The 20,321-nt window shown below is 44.4% G+C and overlaps 1 protein-coding gene across 1 annotated transcript; it reads left to right on the top strand.

Annotated features, from left to right (window-relative positions):
* The first annotated feature begins 3,727 nt into the window (after positions 1 to 3,727).
* FSD2 (fibronectin type III and SPRY domain containing 2) lies at positions 3,728 to 19,649 on the top strand. The gene is made up of 12 exons (XM_010010663.1): positions 3,728 to 4,468; positions 4,549 to 4,644; positions 5,651 to 5,884; positions 7,173 to 7,195; positions 8,057 to 8,178; positions 9,184 to 9,339; positions 10,715 to 10,849; positions 11,576 to 11,729; positions 12,105 to 12,238; positions 14,136 to 14,268; positions 17,340 to 17,516; positions 19,397 to 19,649. The coding sequence occupies exons 1-12, from the start codon at positions 3,728 to 3,730 to the stop codon at positions 19,647 to 19,649; spliced, it is 2,358 nt and encodes a 785-aa protein (XP_010008965.1).
* Positions 19,650 to 20,321: the final 672 nt, after the last annotated feature.

Here is a 20,321-nt window from a genome sequence, read left to right as displayed (position 1 = left end):
TGCCCCGTGGCAGCGGTTTCTCTGCTAGCCATCATTCCCGTGAACTCCAGGCTAACTCCAACAAGTTGCTCCCTTCTCTGAAGCCTGATGAATCCTCACACTCCTTCCCCACGCTTTGAAATGGGGATGGCGGGCGGCCTCAGGCCCACAGGCCATGCCCACAAACCACCTTACAGTCAAATGGTGCTTGTCCTTAAGCCAACTTAAGTCCTAAGGTCATCATACTTACTATACCAACTAAATACCCGCTCATGGGACCCTGAGGGGAGCGGAGAGCAAAGGCACACACCTCTTACTCAGGCCTTCGGTGCAAGGCTGAATTTAATTCATGGTAAAAATGTTATATTCTTCTCTTCGGAAGCAAAGCTGACACTACTAAAGTTTCAATAAACTAAGACCTGCAAGATAGTGCAGCTTAACAACATAAGGGCAAAAATGAGTCGTCATTTGAAAACGTAATAAAATCTGTCTGGCAGCATAAATGTTAACATTGCAGCAAAACATTTCTGCAAAAACATTTCTGCTTTGATCTCACAGCTGATGGAGGCACTGTCAGCACTAATGAGATCATGACTACATGGGTAATTAACTTGTATTCCCTTAGCAAAACAGCAAACAATTGCACTGCTAGAAATGTGAGGGACTGACACCAAGCGTAATTGGAAAAAGAAGGAAAAAGCAGAGCTGTGTCCAGATCCAATAGACATTTCCCCTTGGGCTGTCCCCTGAACTCAAGATGCATATAATGCAGTGCTCTCAGACGTGCTTAAAAAGGTCTTGCCAGCAAGGCTGGCTCAGTAGCATGTTCACAAGCAGAAGGTACTATGTATGCTGGACAACTGTGTGTTTGCGCAGATACATAAAGCTCGAGTGCTACAGTAATCATAATAATCAGTGATACACAGCCTGCTTTTTGTCAGCTGAACTGCTGCTGAGCGCAGACTGAAAGGATAGGTCTCTGTGAAAACCCGCCCTAGCTGGGCCACTGGCCACGTTACTCACTGTGGTAGTTTTCCAGAGGTCTAGCACACCCCTACAGAGTGGGATGTATGTGCATGCATACAACAGTATGATTTCAGATTTCTTTTAAAGTCTGAATCTTAATGTTTTTTCTAGAATCTGATTTTGATTAGCAGAGTAAAGGTCTTGCTAATTTAATAGAGAAAATAACTTTGCCATTAAACATTTGCAAAGAACAGAGCATTTAATTGTGCAGCAATGCTGTGTGCATCCAGCCATTTGAGTCAGGTTGTGCAGGATGCATGTTTTGTGTATCCCACACACAATACACCGCATAGCACCACAGCTTTGGAAATCACACCTAAAGTCAATGACTGCACTCCACAGGGTTTATTAATACCACCTCAGAAAGTGAGAGGGTGCTCTGGCTTTAGCAAGAGCTCTCTATAATTGTTCCAAGTACTTCAGGTCCAGGAATCAAGCTTCAGAGCCTTTTCTCAGTGTATGACATTCACCCTGGTGACACTCAAGTAGCATGCTGCTGAAGGACAGCTGGGGCACATCTATATTTGTTCCATTGCTCATTGCTGGCATGTCTCTATCTGAGCAAAGAGGCAGTCTAGGGTTACAGCCATGTCTTCCAACTGCAGTCATATGAAAGTGGCAGGGAATTGCTTTCGTGTGAATTAATTGTTACTAGGGGAAATAAATGTGAAGTTTGATGCCATCTGAGCTATCAGAAGAATTTATGATGTCTTAAGATAGAAGGCAAGTTCTTAGGTAGTAACATTCTTTGCTATATATTTTTGATAACTGATGGTTACTGACTTGAACATTCTTCATTGTAATTGTATCTGTGCCTGTAAACTGAGCAATCATCTGAAAATCTTATTTAGGCAGCAGGGTTCCAGACGAGCTTAATTATGCTAATTTAAATTTATGTAATTTAATTTCATTTTAGTGGGAAAAATGCTCGTTAATTCACTTCTGTAGTTAGTAGTAGCTTCTAAAGCAAGCCTTATTGTTATAACTATGGAGAAAAAAGTTTTCGTGGGGGCCAGAGAACTTTTCCTGGTATGTGTCAAGACCTTTTCTCTGTTTAATATGCTAGAATTTGCATGACTTATTTTATGCCTTTAGTATAAATACGATTTCTGCCTAAGTTCAGTGGTTTTGTCTACAGTAAGATATTGCTGGCTGTAGAATGCACACCCATGTCTGCAGTGCCACAAGACAAACAGTGAGCTTCTGTGTGTGTTTTCTTACCGATCCAGCAGGCTGGACTGTTTTCAGCCATTGGTATGAAACCAGAGAGTGGGAAGTTTCTTAGCATTTTCCACCAGTTTAAGAAGTCACTTTCTAATAAGTCATTGACTGTGTTGACTTTGTTAGCCCAGTAATCCTCTGGAATATTGGCAACATATTGATGAAATTAATTTGATAGCAAGTACTCAGAACTACAAAGACCATAAAAAGTAGTTTGAAAGCAAAGCTTATGTGAAAGCTTCTGCAGAAGCTCTGATAACCTCAATCAATGGCTGACCTTTTGTATTTTTTCTGTGCGAAAATGGTTTTAAAGTTTGTATATACTTCACTTAACTAGGACTAGGTGTAACTGGAGATTCATTAATATTCAGCTGAAATATTGCCATGAACCCTTTTGCTTGTAGTAGTAAACTGCTGATGAAATTGACCTGACTAGTTTTGTGGCGTGATTTTGTTTGTGCTGGTGAGCAGTGGAGGGCTGCGGGGACTTTGCAGCTCTGACTGAGATCTCTCTCTCTCCTCACATTATTCCATGTGCTGCTGTTAATACAGTCTGGGTAGAAAGAGGAGTCAGCATTAAAATTGCTTTGCCTTTAAGGTTCATGTGTGTGCACCTACTTTATCATATAGCTTTGCATTTCACTTCCATGTGCTTTTTTTTCCACACACCTCCCACATTGCACAGAATGGACAAAGTGTGCAAGCTCCAGGTCAGAGCAGACTTCTCTCAATTCAGGGATCAGTGATGCACCTTGCTTCCTCATTACTGTATGCTTTATCATGGAGATCATCATCAATCTTTTTTCTGAGCTTCATCTATGTTAAAACATGTAGTTTCACAGCACCTGAGAGCCCCCAAAGGGCAGTATTTTTCCTTGTTTTATAGAAAGGACCCAAGACCTGGACTGAGAGTAATGTTAAAAGAAACCTCAAGTTTCAGTATCAAGAATGGCAACTTGAAAAATTCAGAACAGGATTTTTCAGTGCATTTCCTAGCGTGTTATGTGGCATCAGTGGTTAAAGAGAGGGCATCCTGCAGTATGCCTAAGTGATGGTTCAGCAAGAGCACTTGACAGCAGCTGAAGGGTAAGCAGACTTCAAACCAGGCCACCTCCAGCTGTACAGAACAGCACTAAGTGCGCGTGAAGCATAGTTGCACTGTTGAGCTGAGAACAGGAATACCCTACAGTTTGGAAATCAGACATCAGGATCACAGATGAGCCACCCAGAAAACATAGGATGCACACTAGAGACAGCTCTCTGCTGTGCTTTGCATGGACATGAGAAAAAACAAGCTTCCTGTGGCTTCCCTCTGGAAGCCAGTTTTGGTCTTTCCCATGTCTACCTCCAGGCCCTGAGCAGTCCCCAGCCAAACTTATACCATCCATGTATTTTGAAGCAAGAAAAACTCATGTTTGATATCTGAGTCTGTAGCTAAAGATCTTTCTTATCTTTTACAGGATTGAGACTTGTCATCTCAAAAGCCTTGCTGAGGATACCAATGTCATCCAGATCTGGCAGCAAAAGGGAGTATGAAACTAGTGACCAGTCAACTGGTCGTTCAGCATCCCCACCAGTCCCAGAGTCTAGTAAGATTGAGGCTGGAGGCTTGATATTTTATCACATGGATCTTTACGGCTCAAAGGAGAGGTTTGATATCTTTCCTGAAGAGCTATCTGGTCAAGGAGAAAGATCTCTGGGGGATACAAGAGAATCTGCATTGAGTAGTGAAAAATTTCCGCACTCACAAGAAGCTGGATATGACTTGGAAAAGGAGGTTGCAGAATTGGCTAAGATGTATGGACTCGATGAGGATAGAGAAAAAGAGCTTGAGCTTCTTGGAGGACATCCAGAGGTGGCGGAGAGCAGGTGGCCACCTGCTCGCACAGAAAAGGCAAGATCACAACGCTCCGTGTATAATGCACCAAAAAGCAGCTCTTCAGTGAAAGATCAAAGTCAAAGCACAAACCTTCGGGGACTTCCTGATGAGGTTTCTCAAGATGAAGATGAGAGCAAAGCCAGAGCAGAAGATGAGGCCAAGAGTCCCATACGGTCCGGAGAGGGGCTCAGCAGCAGCGGCATTTCAGATGAGTGGAACAGTCAGGCTGCCAGCGAGGAGGAGGAATCAGGGGATGTTTTTTGTTCTACCTGCAAGATGCCAATCCGAGCTTTTGACAAACTGTTTGGTGAGCACAAGGATCACGAGGTGACTAAGCTCCCCAGTGCCATGGAAAGCGAAAAGGTAAGAGTAATACAAGTGTACTGCAGTGCCTCTGTAACGGTGTTCAGACATACTAAGAATCGTGCTGGCTGTTTTCGTAGGAGGAGATTCATAAGAACATGCGCAAGTTGGAAGAGCAGATTGCTCAGATGGAAAACTTTGCCAGTCACTTGGAGGAAATCTTCATCACTGTAGAGGTAAGACTTTTTTTCTCAGGCTAACACTGGTACTGGGTTTAAAAACGTTTTGACAATCATAGTGTTGTTAATGAGGTAAGTAGTTACAGTGACAGAGCACAGAGTTACCTTGGGTTTGCCTAGACTGAAGTACTCAGGAAAATTCATCCTAATGAATTTTTTAACTGGGCTGGTAAAACCACACTAAGCATTTGCACAGACACTTGCATTCAGAAATAAAGGGGAGCCCTGCTCAGGTCATCTGTTTTAAATGGCCAAGGACCTGTGACCTGACTAGTCCATCCAGAGTCTACCCCTTGCATCCACTTGGTTACATTGACAGACGTGCCAGGTGTAGGCAAACCCTTGGAGCACCTTCATTGAGCTACAACACTTCAGTGGTTGTGCTCCTGCTGTTGATGTCAACTTGGCCATCGGGGCAGGGTCCCAGCCGGCTGCAAGTCAAACTGAAGTAGTAACTCAAGGCACCTACTGTCTTTTCTCTGCCGCATTTGGCACAGGACATCGGTGTCTGAGCAGTAGGCAGCTGCTGACAATAAAACCTTGCCTGCTCCTTAAATCTTTCTTCTAATGCTTTCTCCAGCAGCAAGTGAGGATACCAGCATCAGCTGCTCAACTCCCCCAATGCGAATCCATGGATCCCACTGGGTTGCCATGGTTTCTCTCATGGAAGGATGTGCTTGGCTGTGTTGGTGGAAACACTTGGGAGATTATGGCGAGGATATATCCCTACTTGTGCTCCCTTGGGCTTAGGTTCAAGACAGTTGCCTTGCATAATTTTTTAAATTATAATCTCTGATGCTCTTACGCTTGGAATCAAATCCAGCACCCTCCTGTGCCTCAGTGGGGGGTGAATAATTAGAATAACCCCCTAAAAATGCAAATTAGTCAAATTACAGCTTCTGTGCACTGGCATTGCCTCCCCGATGAGGAGGATTTTAGGCAGACCTGAGTAAGATTTTTCTCAGGCCTGACACCAAGGAACAAACCTCCAAATGCCTTTCAGGAAAACTTCGGAAGGCAGGAGGAGAACTTCGAGGTGCATTACAACGATGCAGTGCAAGTGCTTGCTCAGAAGTATGAAGAACAGTTGGAAGCACTGGGGGAAGAGAAAAGGCAGAAGCTGGAAGTGTTATATGGGCAGCTGGTCAGTTGTGGGGAACATCTTGACACCTGCAAGGAGCTGACAGACACAACCCAGGAGCTTTACCTGGAAAACAACAAAGCCAATTTTATGAAGGTAAAGAGCTTTAACTGTCAAGGCCTGTTCTAATTGCTGTTTGCTGATTGCAAGTAGTCCCCAGCTGGAAAGCCACAAATGGCTTTATGCTAAAGGGCATTTGGGGTGCCTGATCCACAGTGCTGTCATTGGCCCAGGTGCTTGGCATGATGGCACTGACTTAGTGGGGCAACAAAACGGGACCAAAATGCAGATGCAGCAGCAGAAGTTTGTAATGTGGATGCTCAATGATATGTGAGTCTCACTGGGGTTCAGAGAGAAGATAGCTCATTAAAAGGCTTATCTCAGGATACTCCGGAGGCATTTAGTGTTCGTTGCCTCCTGCAGGCTCAGCTCTCTTTCTCTGTTCTGGGCTCACAGCAGGCAGGCTGATGCAACCACTTCAGAAGATGTTTCTTTTTCTTGCTCATTTTGTTGGAAAGTTCAGCTGAACAGGAGGCTTCAAACTAATGGCATAAGGAGCTCCTGCAAAGTGGTGGGTGAATCCCACTGTTGAGGAGATTCGAGAAGTTATTTTTCTTTAGCAGGTAGAAAAATAATTGCAAAAAAGAAAAAAAAAAAAAGAAAATATTTCACCACTGATGAGTGGTTGCTCTAACCTGAGCTGTCCTGTGACTCAGGTGGGTGGGAGTGTTTCTATAGCACAGCCACAATAACTTCTGAACCAGACAGTAAAACAAATCTCCTAACACCTCCAGTCTGCTCTAGTGGAGCAGCTTGCTGTGTCACTCCATCCTGTGAGTTCTTCATATGAGCTGACTTTTCCCATTCCTCCGCATCTTCGGAATAACCTTATTTTCTCCTTAGCTCATGAACAGTTCAACATCACCCCTAGGAACCATTATTCACCAAGAAGTGAATGGTTCTTGGTCATGAGCTCTCAGGTGCTTAGATTTCTCCAGGGATGATACATCTGTCTTCCAGTAACAGTCACTGCTCAGATGCAGACAACTAAGTTCTTTTCCCAAGGTGCTGGTTTTGTTTGTGAAGGGTCTATTGGCACTGTGGACAACTGAGGAAGGATACAACCTAGATGAGTAAACACTGGTCACTGCTCGATGCTGCACGTTATCTTACTGTAAATTCAGCCAAGATCTCTCCATGTGAATGGACAGTTAGGCACAGCTTTGTTCTCAGAGCTGGGTGAGAGCCAGTTAGTTCACTCTGAGGGCAGCATTTGGGACAATTCATGTAAGACAGATCAACAGCATGATATAGTCTGACTCTGGACTAATGCAAGGAATGTATCTTTTCTATCTTTAACACATTCTCTCTCTTTTTTCTACAGGCAGCAATAACCATGGTTGACAGGTAGTATCACACTCTGGGATTTTGTCTCACATTTCTTCCTACTAATGGGACCTGTTATTGGAGACACTTGCATGTTCTGGACTCTGTTCAGGCACACAGATGTTACCTAAGCTACTAGAGCTATTGAAATCGTTAGTATTTCTGGTTTAAACTGCAGCAGGAAAGGTTGCTCTGAGAAGTTTAACAATCAAAAGTAGTTTTGAGCTAATTTAAAAAAAACAAAACCAAAACCCAGAAGTAGAGTTAGAGCATGAATAAATCACTGTTTATAGCTTGGTCGTGAGGAACTAATTTCAGTGGCTGAGATTGCTAAAGATCTTGAAAGAAATGCTCTGGATACAAATCTGACTAAAACTGAGCTCCCTAAACTGATTAGTAGCAAGCTTATATATGCATTAATATAGAGGGGTAGAAAGTCAAGCTGTGGGAGCTCAAAACAAATACTGAAAGAACTTGGAGCAAGTAGTCTTAAAACACACTAAATCAAGTGGAAAAAAATATTTGAATTGTCTGTCATCATTTATGAAAACACAGAGAAAAGATACCCCTTTGTTTCAAATTTACAGCACCTCAAATCGAGAGATCCTGAATTAATAATAGTGATGTAAATTCAAAATAATGAAAGTCATGGAGCTAATGACTTGCTTCCCATAGAGGGGTGCTGGGGAAGTCTCCCTCAGCTGCTGAGTGGGAGCACAAGGACCATGGGAGACTGAGCTTTGTACAACTACAACAACATGATTTTAAGGAAATAGCAGTTATTTTAGAGTTTGCTGTCCTTTCCTCTTACCAATAGATATCACAGAAAGGTCTGTCCAACCCTACAGTACTTCCAATCAGACATATTTTTTTCCCTTACAGGCTGGAAGAATTCTTAAAGAAAGAAGTAGATTTAGAGCTTTCAACAGTGCCAAATTTCGAAGAGCGGGTCATAGATTTCTCTGAAGTTGAGCAACTAATGAACTCCATTAATATCATTCCAGGTACTCTTCCAGCTGATCATTATTTCAGACATGTAATTAAGGATATGTATTAAACAGAAGTCCATTACTTATTTGAAAGGAGAACTGCAAAAGCTGACTTAACATCTCCCTGGTTTTCCCTCCAGATTTTTTTGTTTGTTTATATAGGGAGAGACACTGGAATCTATTTTTGGATTCCCCACTCCCCCCAGTTTGTTTTCAGTATAAAATTACCAAAACTGCCAAGTTTGGCCTTGCCTGCTTTTGCTGGATGATTTCCTAGAAGACTCGCAAAGACTACCCCCTTCTGTTGAGGGGTGAGGCATCCTTTGTTGCCGATGACTTGTCTTACCTTGTAATTGCTTGAATAAAGTGTAGGAGGACACCAGACTGCTTTAAAAAACTTGCACAGCTTCTCTAGATAACCAGATTTCAGTGGCTTGTTCCTCTGCTATTTAGCAAACATTTTTCCTATTTATCCACACGAAACAGAGCAAAATCCAAACATATTTCTAATAACTAAAAAAAATACAAAATCTTTTCTGGCACAGCACAAATGGTCAGGAACAACAACATGCAACTTTTATGCCTTTACGTTGTGTTTTCTTAGAGTAAAATAGCATTTGTTACTTGTTTGCTTGTGCTGCTGACCCCATGTTGTACAGCTTTTCCCTCATCTTTCCTCCAGAGGCTCCTCAGCCGCTGGGCTGGTCCACAGCAGTGCTGTGCACGTCAGATGTTGCTCTGCAGCATACAGCAGCATTCAGAGACAGGCGAGGTCAAGAGGAGGGTTTGGCTGAGGCTTCTGTGTTTTGTTGTTTTGATTTGAAACAAGACTAATTCATACACCCGTGACCTGATTATTATCTACAAGTATTTACAGGGTCAGCTCCTCACTTTTCTCCATGTGGGAGCAATATGACCCTACTCGATGCCTTGAATACCTTTGTGAGAGGAGAGGTGTTTGCCTGTGAAGAACAGGCCATGCTTACACATTCAAAACCTGGACTGTTTTCCCCCCTGCAGCTCCTTGTGCCCCCGTGATCAATCCCCAGGCTCCCAATGCAGCAACTGGCACATCACTGAGAGTTTGCTGGAGCCTTTTCTCAGATGACACTGTCGAGTGCTACCAACTGTGCTATAAACCAGTGAACAATGAGAGGCACAGTGATGAACAAGCAGGTAAGGAGGCCTGGGCCCAAAGGGACATCTCAGCTCTCCACTGGCAAAACCAGCTGGTTCCGAAGTGCCTCTGGACTTGCTGTGGCAACCGGTATACTTTCCATTCACTCTCTCTGACACCAAACCTGTCGTATCTGCCAGCATGTTTCCCGTTTCTGGCTTTATCACTCTTCCCCTGCCAGGTCTGCCATGCTGCCAGCTGCAGCAGGACCCAGCACAGAAGCAATGACAGGATGGGGCAGCAGCTGGGATAGCAGGAGAGGGAAGGGGACAATGGATGGAGTCAGGTCTCAACAGCAGGATTTCCTTCCCTGGAGGGTGGGCGGTGTGTTAGACACACATGTGCTGCACCCACCGCAAAGCGCAGTATTTTTAGAGAGCAAATCATCATATTATCAGCATGTCACTGAAACCCCCACAGTCATTCTACAGTTTATCTCAGTGCTAATAATAGGCTGTAACTCCCCATCACCCCCACACACAGAAAAAGAACCACAGACCATCCTAAAATGCCCTACTGTTGTGACAAAAACGCCTTTGCTAATAATATCCTTGCAGACTGAAAACACCCAGTCACTTCAGCAGAAGTGGAAGCCAGCTGAGTGCCAAATGGCTGGTTCAGAAAGAAAATCTCATTAATGCATATAAATATCTCAAAGGCGGGTGCTGAGAGGATGGTGCCAGACTCTTTTCAATGGTGCCCAGTGACAGGATGAGGAGCATGAACTAAACCACAAGAAGTGTCACCTCAACATGAGGCAGAATTCTTTACGCTGGGGGTGGCAGAGCACTGGAACAGGCTGCCCAGGTGGTCTTGGAGTCTCTGGAGACGTTCAAAACCCACCTGGATGCATAACCTGCTGTAGGTGGCCCTGCCTTGGCAGGGGGTTGGACTGGATGATCTCCAGAAGTTCCTTCCAACCCTAATGATCCTGTGAAAAGCAGAACCTATTTGAATTTTATGATGAAGAATGAGAGATTAGTAGGGAATTAATTTCAGCTCTTGTCTCGCTGCTGGGATGAGGTAAGCTGAGCAGATCAGACCAGACCAGACCAGGCAGCATCCCTGGACTAGGAACAGGCAGGGTCTTTTCAGAAAGATCCAGTGGCGGGTGGGTGACCTTTCTTTCTGGGTTTTTTTCCTCTCTGAGTGACGTGGCTCCTTCAGAAGCTGCTGTGTTATCTGATTTATGCCTCCTTAGAGGAAGGCATGGTGAAGCAGCCTGACAGCTAATCGAAGGGTATGGAGCACAAAAAGCTTCCTTGAGCTTGGCAGACAAAACAATGCACCTCAGCTCCATTATTTGAGGCAGCTCTGGGGAGGAGTGGGTAACTCTGTAAAGGCACTGTAAATGTGGTGGTGTTCTCATTTCAGAGCATACGCTGAAAGTCAAAGAAACATACTGCACCATTTCTAATCTGCTGCCGAACACACAGTATGAATTTTGGGTCAGTGCTTTAAATGCCTCTGGTATCAGTCCACCAAGTGAAAGAACGGTTTATGTAACAGGTAAAAATATTTTATTCATACAATTGTGCAACCTTCACAGTGAAATTCACAGTCATCTCTGAATTTTATGCCAGTAGTTCTTTCTGGGCACTTTGTTTCTTCTGATCTAAGTCTATTGACTACATGGGCATTTCCTACTTTTATTTGGAGAGCCTATCAGGCCAATTGTTCCTGGTTTAGAACTGAAGAAACAGAAGCACAAAATAACTTATTTAAATACAAGCATGTAGCAGAGCTGGGAATAAGGCTCAAGTCTCCCAGTTCCGCCAGGTGGATGCCAGCTCTCCTTTTCTTGGCCTGTAAGTACTTTGTGTATTCACCTGCTATGCTGCCCTTTGTAACTGCAATTCAGTCAGGCATATTTTGTGAAATCGTGACACAGAGAGGTCAGAGTACCTGTTCCAGATGTCTTTGACATCTTGGAGAAGAGATGCACCCTTATGACAAAGATAAAAGCAATCATAGAAAGAAAATGATGATGTAATCAGGCTTGATCTATATTACTTCTCTGATTAATTCTCTTTGGGACCTTTATAGTCCAAATTAAGTCTTTAAATAGTACTGTTATCACCCTGCCTGCTGTTTATTGTCTATTGGAGAAACAGGTTTCTTGTAACTATACAGTATTAGTTAACAGCTTTGCTCTATCATTTAAGTCGTCAAAGCATGTTTGTTGCAAACATCTTCAAGCACCAGCTTAGAATTGTTCTTTTGCCTGCTTTTTAGCTCCTTCACCACCTACCATAAAGAGTAAAAAGATCCGAAGCTGTGAAAATGCAGCACTGGTGTGCTGGGAATCTGGAGACATCAACCCTGTTGATTCCTACACGGTTGAATTGTCCAAGCTGACAGATGAAGACAACGGCGATATTATTACTGAGTGAGTCACTATTCTATCTAGTCAATGACCTGCAGAGATTAAACCATTTCAAGTCATGTGGCATCAGATAGCATTAAGAAAGGATCCACGATCCTTTGATGAATCTACCTTTATAAACATTCCTCTTAGCAAAACTAATTGTGTAAATGTAAATTACTATACAGGGAATGGGAAAAGGGTAGAAGCAAATGCAAAAACCTGTATAGTCTGTCACAGGCTATCTGTTGCCCCCAGTACTGACAACCATACAAGGTAAAGTGTTGTTGATGGGTTACAAGAGATCATGTCATTTTTTCTTTGTTGTTCAGAAAAATAACCTCAAAGTCCCACCTTTGTTCTCTACCCTCTCATTTTCCCTCGACTTATTTTCTGTAGATCAATTGTGGGGATTCCTAACTGCGAAGTCCTAATTCACCTGCGGCCAACACAAAGCTATCACATCTGTGTCAGAGCCCTAAACCTGGGTGGTTCCAGTGAAAGAAGTGACCCTGTCCTGATACACACCACAGGTACTGTACAGTGCAGGACAAGTCCAGCAGCCTGTTGTAACATCTGTTATCTCAACAGAAAGATTCATACTGGCTTCAATGGCCTCTGGATCAGGTCCTAATGTCTTACATCTAACTACACATTTGGTAACCTTTTAGGAAAGAAAAAAACCCCACTTTTCATAACAGTAAGTGCATTGCTTTAGCTCTGTAATTTGTCCAGTACATTTGATGCTTGAAAGTTACTGAATTCTAAGCATTTTAAAAGACAGCACCCAACACCCAACCAGCAACCCAACCCAACCCCCCCAAGATATTGCCTGCTTGCCAAGCACTGACCCACCAATGAGGAAACTTGTAATGCAATTTTACTTTACTTCGGAGATTACCTTATAATGATGCTGTTACTGGAAAGCATGGCAGAGACAGCATCTTCCAGAGTCATTTAGATATGCAAAATCTTCCTCTGTATTTATTAGCATCTCCAGCATGGCTGGGGAAGCTGTGAGGGCTGTTTCCCTTTATTCACCAGGAAAAAGGCAGTCCAGCTTTCAGCTGGAAGCTTTGATTTAGTAACTGACATCGCATTTTCATTTCTGCTCTCAGCACCACACTGGACAAGATTTAACCTTCTCCCCAAAGAGAAGCTGGAAGCCCTTTCCCCTTTCAACCACCTAATGAAAGTTCATTTTAATGACTTATAGGTAGACACCTGTTTTCACCTTCACCACTGCAACTTCACTCACAGGTGGTTAACAACACACCTGGGTCTTTTTTGCCCTTACCTTCAGTGAATAATTTGCAAATTGTGCCTTTTCAGCAAGTTGACTGCACTCCCGTTGATCTGCAAAAAGCCACATTTCTATAAGAAACCTGCCTGCCACACAGCAGTGACACCACAGGAAAGTAACGGTCATTCTTAGAGCCCTGGAGAGGAAGTCTGTCATTGGGTTACCATTGTTTGTGTGGTTTTCAACTGCTTAAATCAAACTCAGTATTTGAAATTGCCAATTCTGCTTGCACAGCGTGTGTTTGTTTTCAGCAGCACATGCCCGTAATTGCCCTGTCATTGTTTGTATTGTATTTGCATTGAAGTAACTTGCAGTTTGATTATAATTATTTCATTTGGGATTAGCATGGAGAGATTTATCTTCTCTGAGTCTACATTATGCAAACAGCTGATGCAAATTGACCTGTCTGCTGCAAGTGCTCACCTCCAACACTGAGAATGACCTTTGGTTCTTACTGGGGTGGATACACAAACACCAACTACAAACAGCAGCAGTGACGCACGTGGCAGCGCATCAGAGCACAGTGCGTCAGACCTGCTTTGTGAACTCTCCAAAGGGGGAGAGGCAGAAGGACTTTCATCCTGGGCTGGCTTAGCTCACTCACTCACCTCTCTGAGGGCTCATCTGGTTAGGGGGTGCTGAAGCATAAGGCACACTGTATGTGGCACCTTTGTAGAGATCCTTCTCTTCAAACTGTGTCCAGCACTTTGTGGAAGAGTGAGACCATGGAGAGGTCTTTAAGCCACTTTTCCTTTCAGTGATTAAAAATAGATTACTTCATCTCTGAGGAAGATGACTTGAAACTGGACAGTTCATTGCAGGGACAACCCCTCATCTTTGACTAGCTACTTTCTGTGCAATGCCTGCAGCTTTGGGTTCCAAATCAGGTTAAGGCCCCTTTCTGCTTTTCACAAGGCTGCAACTAAACAGTGTTAAGCTGTAAAACACCCATTTACTTGAAAAACTCCAATGGACTTGTCTTGTCTTCTCAATGTCAGCCACAGGTTCCCTCCAGAGCACTGGTTAATCTTTTTGTGGACTCAAACGATATTTCACCACACTCTTGCTGTAAACCACAATGCCATAAAGGAGTTCCTGGAGTTGTCCTCATGCATTCTCTCTTGCAGGCACCTACTTCTGCCTTAACGAGGACACAGCCCATCCTTTGCTGGCGATCCTAGATGATGGATTTACAGTTGCATGCGATGAACTGGAAAACCCAGAGTGTGATCTGCCCGTCTATGACAACAGCTTTACAAGGTAAACAGAAGAATTTCAGTTGCAACCAATGCATGTGGCTTGTGGCTGCTTCACCTACAACACACCCCTGCCTTGAATTTAAATACACCAAAAAAGTTTACTGGTATTTCAGCTCTCCTCACCTTCAACCCAGGCACCAACCAAGTAGCACTTCTAGACTGTATGTGTGTGTGTGTAATGTATAGTGTTTTCTCCATCTTGGTTTTTGCATAAGTGGCTCTGATTGTCTTCAGTTTTAGACCACTGCAAACATCTTTATCAGTCCTTTAAAAATATGGGTTAGTCATCTTTTATAAAATCAGATTTATTTTAACGTATTTCAAGTTGGGCTCCTAAGGTAAGTTTGAAATGGTAGGCTTTCTCGTAAGTCCTCGAAGAGTAAAACCTTGCATCCGTTTCTTCAGGCCCCACAGATTCAATTGGGTTATTGTTCCTGGGCACCATCACTGAGCTTCCTCTGCCTTGCTGCTCTTTTCTGAGGATTTCTAGGGTGACTAATACATATTATTTACAGCATCTCCCTTTGCATGATGTGTGCACTGACTTCTGTTAAATTCCTAAACTTTCTTCCCATGTAAGTCTTTACAGAGCCCCAACCCCCCAGAAAAATGTCACATACTCATAAAAAAAATAAAATAAACTCCAGATACTCCTAATATAGCACTACTGGGATTTAAAAACAAAACAAAAAAGGCATAATTACTAGGTTCTTTTTTAATTACAGTGATCAGCACTTGCACACTTCCAAGACTTTAGGAGCTGCTCCTCTCTGCTGGCTATGGCTCCCTCTCTCCTGCCCCTTCTCTGCAAGCTGCCAAGGTGATAGAGCTTTCCACATCACGTGCAGGGGGCTCTGCCCCTCCTTCCTTGGTCTCGTTTTCACACGTGGAGATTTAAGTGTTGTTTTTATATAGCTCTGTCCAATGGAAACCACCAAACATTCATCTTACGTAAAAGTTTTTCACTACAGCAAATACTGCAGAGTGGGCAAAGAAACCTACTGGTGCTTTGGACACCAGACCCTCTTTGAAGGAGGCTTTTGCAGTACCAAGCACAGTTGATCTGTTTGGGTTTTTTAAATAGATGCCAGGAAGTGTCTAATAGGGCTTTTGGCAGCTGTCATTGATTCCATGAGTTTAAATCTCAGTCTCTCTCTAGCTGCTCTTTGAAACTTAAGCATCACTTGGAAGTTAATACAAGTTCATAAAGAGGATTAAAGATGCAGCCAGCTACAACTACATACAGACCTGCCTACACACGTTAGGCACATTGAGCTGAATTTGAACATGTATTTAAGTGCCAAAGCAAATGCTAAGGAAAGGAGAGAAATGTGAATACTTACCTCTTGCTGAAAGCTCTAGCTGATACTATTTGGGGCAACAACTTTTACTTTCCAAAACAGAATTAGGCCCTTTGCCATTGAAATGAGACTTAGCTTGCTGAAACGTGTGTTTCACAACATATAACCCGGACAGGCATTTGCAGACACAGAACGATACAAGCCCACAACTTAGTCTCTCAGTGGAAAAGCAATGTTACTAGAAGGCTCAGTAGAAAAGAGCCAGGAGGTAGATGATTCTCTTCATTAAAGTCACCATGATAAGCCTAAATGGGATTTCATCCCACTTCCACAGGGTGCTTTTATGTTTCACATAAACAGCCAGAGCTGGCACTCATCTCATTCTGAACTCTGAGGCTGTTTTTGATGCCACTAAGAACGTTCTGTATTATACAAAGATACTGTGAAAAAAGAAAGAAGAAAAAGCTCACAAGCTGAAAGGACTAACACACACTACAAGGAAATTAAATTGCAAACTCCTCTGAAGTTTGTGTGATCTCCAGAAGGCTGATGTGTTTCTTAACCACTGCAGCTCCTATGGTCTGACTCAGGCTTGCCACGGTGGCTTTGCAGCTCTCATTACTATGGTAATGTTTTGTTCACAGATGTTTACCCATCCATTTTGCATCATTCCTTTTCCTTCTCAAGCTGTAGCAACATAGACTTTCCGAGTCCTGATTACAGCAGCCTTTAAGCTATTCCCAAGACATCTACATGCACTTGCAGTGAACTGTACACTTGCTTTAAGCGACTGCTGGTGAGGTGGCAGAGTACCGCTATCTTGGTGTGCGTGCCCATCCTTACACATCAGGCCCCCCGAATGCTGGGTGCAGCTCTTTCTCAGAATTACCTAGAGGTAGATGAGCTCAGTGTCGGCGAGCAATATCCTTTGCCTTTGTAATTTACAACATTAGACCCGACCACAGAAACATACAGGTTGTGTGTGTGACCTCCTCATTCAAAACTGAAGGTGTGTTTTGAAACCTAATATCCCTGTGATGCAGCAGTGACAGCTAATACACTGTGTACTTCTCCCAAGAAAAAGCTGGCGTGTAGTCTTTCAGGATTCATGTTGCCTTCTTCATTCCAGTTAAGGTGTTTCAGAAGCATTTGGCAGGGGTTATTTTGCCCAACTTTCTTGCTTCGATCTGGTGTTTTTGCAAACTTTCATCTTCAAAGCACCCAGGTCCTTTAACTCTGAGACTGTGCCCGTAAACCAAGCTGAAAGGTCTCTCTCAGTGGCGTACTATCTCTCCTACACATCTTTTGAAAGTTAGTTTCTACATAGTTTCTATCATAAAGGCTAGGAACCACAGTCTACTGTTAAAACTTTTCATGTTCTCCTACTGTGTCCAAGTCCAGCATAGGCATCCGCCTCCCTAACTGCCCCAGGAGTTTCATGCTGTTGAAATGCTCAGTTCCTGATGGTGAGTGACATTTGTAGCCTTGGGCTGTTTGGGAAGAAAATACAAAATCGATAGCCTTTTTCCCCTGCTATACTGGGGGTCACCAGAGCACTCTCTTTTCTAGCAAGTAATAACTTTCCCAGAAAACCCAGGCAGCATAGGATGCTCTTCTCCCTGTTCCTAAAAGTGCCCTGGGTGCTCATTTATGCAGAGCTACCCACAGGTAAAAACAGGGCAGGTGTCACAAAGAAACCTGCAGGTTCTCTGTCAGATCCTCAGCACGCAGAGAGCCTTCCAGAGCACGCATCGCTGTCTGTCTCCCACAGGTGTATTGGGATCCTGGGCAGTCTGATTCCATTTCCAGGAAAGCATTACTGGGAGGTGGAAGTTGAGGAAGACACAGAGTATAGAATCGGCGTGGCTTTTGAAAACACTCCAAGACATGGTTATCTGGGGGCAAACAACTCGTCCTGGTGCATGAGGCATATCATCACACCATCAAGGTAAGGGCTGTGGAGGCTACAGTTCTCCTAGAGGAACACCCGCTATGTGTACACCTGCAGGTAGAGCAGCAGAGAGCTCCTACTTCTAGGGGGTAGCCAGAGATTTTGTATCAAAGCCCAGATCAAGCACTTAAGCAGGGGCCTCTGACATTCTACCTCTGGCACTATGAATGGGTGTTGAAAGGATGCTGGAACCTTTAGGCAAATAGTCCTGCTTAATGACATTCTCACACTGAAATAGGCAGTCCCAGAACTAACCTGAATAAAATCTGCTTTATAGAAGTTATCAAATTACAGGTATTGGTTTAGGTCACCAAAACCCCAGTGGGAAGACACAGAGTAACAGATTCACATAACCTACAAACTACATTATCTGGCTAAACCCAGTTGTATGCAACTGGTTTTGATCACTCTCCTACTTTGGAAGTACCCAACAGCCATATCTGCACACAGAAGTGCCTCCCCTCTGCCAGCTGGACCTGCTGCCTCTTCCCCAGGCACCATTATACCAGCACAATGGCCTTTGACTCCCCAGTGAGGTTTGGGCACCCTTCGAAGCATCCAGGAGCAAGAAACAGGTCACACCCCCAGGCATCCCTGAGCGTTGCCCACTCCCTGTCTGAATGGCTCAGTACTCAGCCAGGAGTGGCCAGGGTGCTGCTGGGCCCCCTTGGACACCACTCAAGTGGCCCCAGCAGTAAAGTCAGTAAAGGGTAAGGGTGGCGCAGCATGGCCCAGATCTGCCTGCCCTGTGCTCGCTGGTACACAGGGAGGGTTTAGATGCTCCAGTTGGCTGGAGCATACACTGCTCCCCAGGTGCCTGCTGCATAGTCATAGTCCTCAGCAGTGCTGGCACTCACCTCCCACACAGCCACAAATGCTGCTTAATGAGGGAGACCAAACCCACTAAAGCTAATGACTCCCCCATACAATGCAGGCAGGCTATTTGGTTTCCTTGCTACATCGAGCTAAGGACACTGAAACTCTCATTCTTCTGAAGCAACAAGCATGGACTTCAGAGAGAAAAGGGAGCTGGGCCATTGCTTAGTTTGAGTCACTGCCATACCCATTTCCATAGGGAAGTCTCAGGTTTGGGTGGTGTAGGTGGAGAAGGTGGTTTGTGAAGAAGCTGGCCCTTATGAAACACCAGGTAACTCATCACTTCAACTGAATAAATCTTCCTATTTCTGCACAGAAAGGCTCACGTTCCTATAGAAGTCACGTATTTTGGTTGCAGCATGCCACACTAGGGAGAGCTGTTTGAGTAACTGTTAAAGGACCCCAGCATTGCTTGAACAGAGACTGCATAGGGAAGAGGGCTCTCTGCATGACAAAGCCGCTTACCTGTGGAGCACCTTCCTGGCCCCCAATAACCCACAGTCCAGGAATCACAAACAAAAGGTGTCACCCTCTAGTAAATGAACTTGAAGACTGGAACTTCCCCACCAAAACCATCCAGGCTGAGAAGGGAGGTCTTATAGAAAAAGCAGCCAGAAACGTCATTTAGAGAGTGGGATTTGAGAAATGTCCTGTAGCCTGGAGGATGCCAGCCACACCATGCATCAGGCAGCCTCTGCCCAAGGGAATGTGCTCCCTTGCAGCTGCAGGGAAGGCTGGAAAGAAGGAGGCTCAGTACCACAGGGGAAGCCATGGGTAGCACCGTGGGGCCTGAAGGACAGGACTGAGCCATCTCAGCAGGTCCCCTCCCTAGCAGGACCTACAGCTATCCTGGGGTAAGGCTGAGGAGATGGCAAGTGTTTTTCTGGGGAAAGCCAAACTGGCAGGAAGTGTACCCTGAACACACCTATGTGTACAAAGCACTTCTCTTTGAGAGCAGCCAGGTTGCCCTGAGGTTTTTTGACTTCATTTCTTGCCTACAGGCACAAGTATGAATTCCTACACAGTGGGATGACACCAGACATCAGAATTACTCTCCCTCCCAGGAGGATTGGCATCCTGCTGGACTATGAGAACTGCAGATTGTCGTTTTTCAATGCAGATATTGCCCAGCACCTGTACACATTCAACTCACACTTCCAGCATTACGTCCACCCCTGCTTTGCTTTGGAAACACCTGGTATCTTACGGATACACACTGGAATTGCAGTACCCCCATGGACTGCCCTCTCATAACCTGCGTTCTACAGCTACCACACCTACATGTAACCTGCACTGAGCAATGTCCTCTTCCAGCATTAACTGCTCCATCACACTCCCTATAAGCCAGCTGTCTCCCAAGATCAAAGCAACCCTAACCCACACCAGCTGCCAGGCCTAAGCACTTAAAATTTCTGTCCTCTTGGGCAGGATCTTAGCAGAAAACCATTATGGTCACAATTCCATCAGCACCCCAGAACTCCCCGGTTGGAAATGGATACCGTCCTTCTCAGACGTGACACTGTCCCCATGCAGCAGTGGCAGCTGGATCAGTGGTTCCCCCAGTGCCCACCTGATGCCTAGCGAACCCCCTGTTCCAGAGCAATCCTTAATTCCACTCCTGTGTTTGCTGAAGAGCTAAAAATTCAAGGAAAACCAAAAATAGCAAAAGGCGTAATCCCTGTACAGCTGCGAGACCGCGCCGAGAACACTCCAACCATGAAGCTGATTCACAACCAAGTATTCTTGTTGCTACATGAAGTCTGTGACACAAGATAATCAAATACGCCTCCCCAGTGTGTGAACCGTTAACGCCTACCACACACAGGGAGGCTTTTTGACAAGCACTCAAATAATAAAAGACATTTTTACAGAACGCCCATGCCTCTACTTCATTCACTCAAGGAGAATACACAAAACAAACCAAGG

The sequence above is a fragment of the Nestor notabilis genome, unplaced genomic scaffold (assembly GCF_000696875.1).
Source record: "Nestor notabilis isolate BGI_N333 unplaced genomic scaffold, ASM69687v1 scaffold5063, whole genome shotgun sequence".
NCBI classification, from domain to species: domain Eukaryota; kingdom Metazoa; phylum Chordata; class Aves; order Psittaciformes; family Psittacidae; genus Nestor; species Nestor notabilis.
The sequence above is the reverse complement of the archived record's forward strand: the minus strand, read 5'-3'. Positions and strand labels throughout refer to the sequence as shown.

Coding starts and splice junctions, on each gene's coding strand:
- FSD2 (XM_010010663.1), top strand. CDS start 3,728: ATGTCATCCAGATCTGGCAGCAAAAGGGAGTATGAAACTAGTGACCAG. Junction 5,885..7,172: donor ACAAAGCCAATTTTATGAAG/GTAAAGAGCTTT, acceptor TTTTTTCTACAG/GCAGCAATAACCATGGTTGA. Junction 14,269..17,339: donor TATGACAACAGCTTTACAAG/GTAAACAGAAGA, acceptor TGTCTCCCACAG/GTGTATTGGGATCCTGGGCA.